The 4,978-nt window shown below is 56.4% G+C and overlaps 1 protein-coding gene across 1 annotated transcript; it reads right to left on the bottom strand.

The window, feature by feature from the left end:
* Positions 1–995: 995 nt before the first annotated feature.
* LOC112890080 (transmembrane protein 45A-like) lies at positions 996–2,948 on the bottom strand. The gene is made up of 2 exons (XM_025956927.1): positions 2,221–2,948; positions 996–1,943 (listed from the first exon to the last, which is right to left on the bottom strand). Exons 1-2 carry the CDS (start codon positions 2,559–2,561, stop codon positions 1,400–1,402), a joined length of 885 nt encoding a protein of 294 aa, XP_025812712.1. The 5' UTR covers positions 2,562–2,948; the 3' UTR covers positions 996–1,399.
* Positions 2,949–4,978: the final 2,030 nt, after the last annotated feature.

The raw sequence follows: 4,978 nt of genomic DNA on the forward strand, positions 1-4,978 counted from the left end.
GTGCGCGTACTAGGCGTAGGACCGCCGCCCCGCGGCCGCTGGGTTCAGCGAGTCTGGCCCGGCGGTGGTTGCAGCGTGCGCGCGTGCGGTTGCGTGCGCCGTGACCGCGGGGCCTGCGCGGCGGCGCTGTTTGTCTCGGCTCAAGATCGTCGCCGCTGCTCGCCCGCGTCGCGTCCGTACGGGGTGCTTTCGGTTTCTACCGGACGACCACCGCTCGTTCCAGCGTTCCAAGCGGCGAGCGATATAGCTGGGCCACTTCCTGCTAGCATATGCTTCTCGGTGGGTTGGCAGGCCGTGTTTGGGCCAATTCCTGCCAGATGGGGATGAGACGAATTAGCCCAGTTACTGCTTCTGGGTGCGCCGATCGGTATTTGTGCACTGTGATCGGGTTCATGGAGAAAAGGGTTCTCCGGATATTGTTCGTGTTAGGATTGATCGTAATCTTGTGATGAACTTCCTTGTCTTTCGGAAAGGCTCCTTTGCCTCCCATACCCATACCTACTAATCTCTATCTCTATCTCTACTAATATTTATAAAGCAAGTAACAATTTTTTATCTATCAATCAAAATCCGGACAAATCGGTTAATTAGAATCTTAATCGAAATCCAAATAAATCAGGCGAATTCCAATTGGAACCCGGACAATTAATGCCTCACGCGGATCATGGCGTAGCTTGTACAAGAAATGAAATAATACAAAGTTGGTATTATACAGACCTGAGTAAAATTTATATTATCCGTAGCATCGCAAGGACACTGTGCTGGTCCTATATATAAACATGCATGGAGCACAAGCAATACATCCATTTATATTATAACCAAAACAAATTCTAGCCTCCCTTTGCCTGAAAACTTCTGATGCAGCCGGTATTTTTCTATTTGATTTTGTCCTCGATCAGGAAATATTTTTTTATTTTAATTTTTTCTCAAAATTAACACAACGCAACTAAGGTTTTAAATAGCCGGCTATAGCTTCCGCTAAATCTGGTTATAGCTGCTAAGAATAGCGAATGGCAGTCGTTATGACATTTAGCCCGTTAAAACTAGCTATAGCCTGCTAAACGCCGTAATAGTAGCTCTGTCGCTAAACGACTTAGCCGGCGATTTAAAACCATGCTAAGAACATATCACACAGTGTTCAGCAAGTTGCTACTCTACTGAGAACAGCTAAGAACATATCACACAATGTTCAGCAAGTTGCTACTCTACTGAGAACAGATGGTTCATCGCAACCGACAGAACAACGGTCTTGAGAGTAGAAAACCGAAGCAACAGAGCCGCACGGCCCCGAAGCGCCGGCGGCAAGCCACAGCATCCTTCCTGCCGATACCCGACCCTGGCTGGCCTCACCGGCAGTCCGGCACCAAAAGTCCAGGAGGAACAACGGCACCAGCTGCCACTAGATCGCGCACTCCTCCTGGGCACGGGCGCCACCGCCGCCGCCGCGGCACTCGAGGGCGGCGACGTGCTCGTCGTGCATCGCCGCCAGGTCCGGGTGCCCGTGCCTCGCCGCGGCGACGGCGTAGCACCCGAGCGCGTACACGAAGGCGAGGAACACGGCCCCGAACAGCTGCAGGTTGGCCAGCTGCTCGGCGCGCTCCTCGGCGGCGCGGCTGCGGCACTCCACGCGGCTGCGCTCGGCGGCGTCCAGGGCGCACCCGGCCGGGAGCATGGGCCCGTACAGCGAGAGCGCTGTCTGGTAGAACCACAGCCCCTGCAGCGCGATCAGCACGCCGGCGGCGAGGTCGGCGGGGAAGCTCGCCGGCAGGAGCGCGCCGAGGACGGTGGCGAGGATGCAGAGGCCGACGAGGACGACGAGGAGGTGGTGGTAGTAGCCCTCCAGCCCCATGTGGGTGCCGGAGTGGTAGGAGAAGAGGAGGAGCTCCGACGTGAACGCCGCCGCCGCCACCAGGCACAGCTCACCGTCCGTCAGCGGCAGGTACCTGCGGTGGTCGCCGTTGCAGAGAGCTTATCATGTCGAGTAAAATCTGCCTGAGATTATCAGCAACTACAACTGATCTGACCGATACTATACTGAGAATGGAAAATGTGACCTTCAACTGCAGGATTATTATGCAACGGAATCAACCATTACCAAATTAATGCCTCAGTTCAACTTTTGGCGCCACGAGGTTGACGCAAATTCTACCAATTTTGGGCTATCCGGAGAACGGCATCCATGGTGGAGACTGGAGAGGTGGTGGCGGCACCGTGACATACCTGGTCTTCTGGGAGAGGAGGGCGAGCGCGCCGAAGAGGAAGAACATGAGGAGCATGCCGCCGTGCTCGAGGTAGATCAGGCTGGCGGGGTCGACCCCGCCGCCGCCTCCGCCGCGGCCCGCGAGGACGCCGCCGCCGAGCTCCAGGCACATGTCGAGGAACGCGCCGCCGGCCACCACGTAGAGCTCCAGGAGCCGGGGGCCCTTGGGGAGGGGGCTCCACGCGCGGACGCGGAACGCCGGCGGGTCGGCGGCGAAGCGCGACACGGCGGACCACACCCGCCACAGGCCCACCGCCAGGAACAGCGTCCCCGGCAGCACGTGGCCACTGAACGACCCCATTCCCGGGAGCGCGGGAAAGCGGGGAGCCGCCGCGCGGGGTCAAATCGGTCGATCAGCCAGAGGCAATGCGCTGCCGCCCCGTCGGCCTCCGGCGCCCGTGGCCTGGAGAAGAAGAGGGATTTGGGGTAGATCTCGGCGAGGAAGGAGGAGCTTTGCGGTTTTTTTTTTTGGGTGACAGGAAAGCAAAAAGCTTTCGTTAGGTAGCGGGTCCAAGCATGCATGGGGACAGGGCACCATAAAAATCCAGTAGCTTCTTCCTCCTAGAGCCAATCAGCAAGCTTTCAGTCCCCGACTGTGTTGTGCATGGGCTGCTGCAGATCTCGCTTCAAGCTCTGGCGAGCCATTGCCATGTTAGGTAGCCGTCTGTTGGAAGGAAACCCAAGAGAAACGAACATGGAGCCTCAGAAATGTCAGATAATTTTCATTCAGAATCACTTGTTGGGATGCACACGCAGCAAACGGGCTGGGCCAGATAGATGTGTCGTGGCTTGCTATATTGTATCTCACGACCGTAGAAGTAGAATTACTCAACATGCTTACCCAGGTTGCACGGAAAAAAGAGCAAGATCGGTGAAGGCATGCTGTTGTTCGAGTACGTGAAGAATGTTCACCTCATGCCATTCGGTCTTGACGTGGCATATCATATGTAGAGGTGGTAAAAGATCTTAAAATTTAGTTTAGATAATCTAAGGGTCGAACTCTAAAAAGACCAAATTTAAATTGAGTTAAAAATATATAAAAGCCAAATTAAATGGTGAAGAGACCACTGGGATCATGGTGTGTTGCCATCTCTGACCATGCCACGGTTGACTTGACCCGTGCTATTATTCGCACATGCACATGTATATTCTGTATACCTTCTATAATGCTCACGAAGAAGCATGTCAATGGTCAATGAGAGGTTTGATATTCGCACCTAACATATGCAGTGTGAGCACACATATTTGTGTTGAATCTGAAGAATTATGGTACAAGTAGCATCTGAAACACCCGAATTTTCCTCAATCAGTTTTTGTGTGTTTCGCTGACCGAAACAACCGGGTGTCAGATGTCAGCAAAACACCCAAATGTCAGGTAGACAATCTCGTTACGAAGTTTTTCTTCAAAAAAAAACCAATCTCGTTACGAAGTTAATCTGATCTGCCCCGCATGCATTTCAGTTGTACATGAAGTTAGGGATAAACCCATCCCATCGGGTGACTGTTTCGTTTCTGATGCACGGAGGCCAGGAGCTGTGCTTCTGGACGCCCGCGTGGGACAGCAGAGCCCACAGGTAGGTCAGGAACTCCCCACCTTGCGCCAGGCACCTGCCGTGGCTCTTCGCGTAGGTGGCATCGTGCGCCGATTCCTGAGGCGCGACGCCGAGGATCAGCTTCACCCAGATTCTCTCGAGGATCGCCCAGAGGTCCTGCTGCGAGCTCTCCATCTTCGTGAACAGGAGGTGGCCGAGCTTCAGGCCTTCGGTCAGTATGCCAGCGTCCTGCGACGAGAGACCTCTGGCGGCGACGTTCCGTGCCTCCCTCCGCTGACGCAGCGTGGCGAGCCTGCTCCGCAGGCTCCGCTGCCCCCCCACGAGGCTCACCACCTCTCCCAGCACATTGCAGAAGGTGCACCTCGTGACGGTGTCGGGGCACGGGAGCAGCTCCGGCCGGAACGCCACCAGGTACGCGCAGTACTTGGACAGCACCACCGCGCACTCCCGGCTCCGGGACCCGTGAAGAAGAGTGCCCCTCTGCAGGAGCAGCATCTCGCAGTAGCTAGTGGCGATGTGCCACTTCAGGATGACGTCGATCTTCTGCTTCGGCTCCTTCCCCCGGAACCACTGCGCCCTCTCCACCAGCGGCGGCACGGCCACCGGGCAGCTGGTACCCCCGAGAACCTCGGCGATCCTGAGCTTGAGGCTTGGCGGCAGTGCGACGGGGCCGGACGGTCTGGCGCCGTGGCTGTACAAGCTGGCCTGGCGGAAGGGAGTGCTACTACTACGGCGGCCGATACTGTCCCAGAGTGCTGTGCTGGTTTCTTCTAGCAACGAGTACTGGTGAACGCTATCCAGCCAGTAGAAGTAGCTGCGGTTGATGTTCGGCTCACGAGGGCGTATCAGACTGATGAACCTGCCGAAGCATCGCTGCTGCCAGGCATCGGGGTGGCACACGTATGACACCATCCACCTGTCCGACCTGCAGTAGAGCACGACCTGCAGCAGGTCGAATAGCAGGTAGAGCAGCAGCGGAGAGATGACAACCGATACCCGCGGCCGATCCCATGCGAGGCAGAGCGCAAGGCCGGCGACGTGCATGATGGCCGCCATGGCGGCCTTGAGAACGTAGTACAGGGCTCGGAACGCGCCGCTGCCGGGGGACCAAAGGATGCACCCGCCGTGGATGTGGTCGTGGAGGAACGCCAGCTCCGCCTCAACC

This window comes from Panicum hallii, chromosome 4 (assembly GCF_002211085.1).
Source record: "Panicum hallii strain FIL2 chromosome 4, PHallii_v3.1, whole genome shotgun sequence".
In the NCBI taxonomy this organism is placed as follows: Eukaryota; Viridiplantae; Streptophyta; class Magnoliopsida; order Poales; family Poaceae; genus Panicum; species Panicum hallii.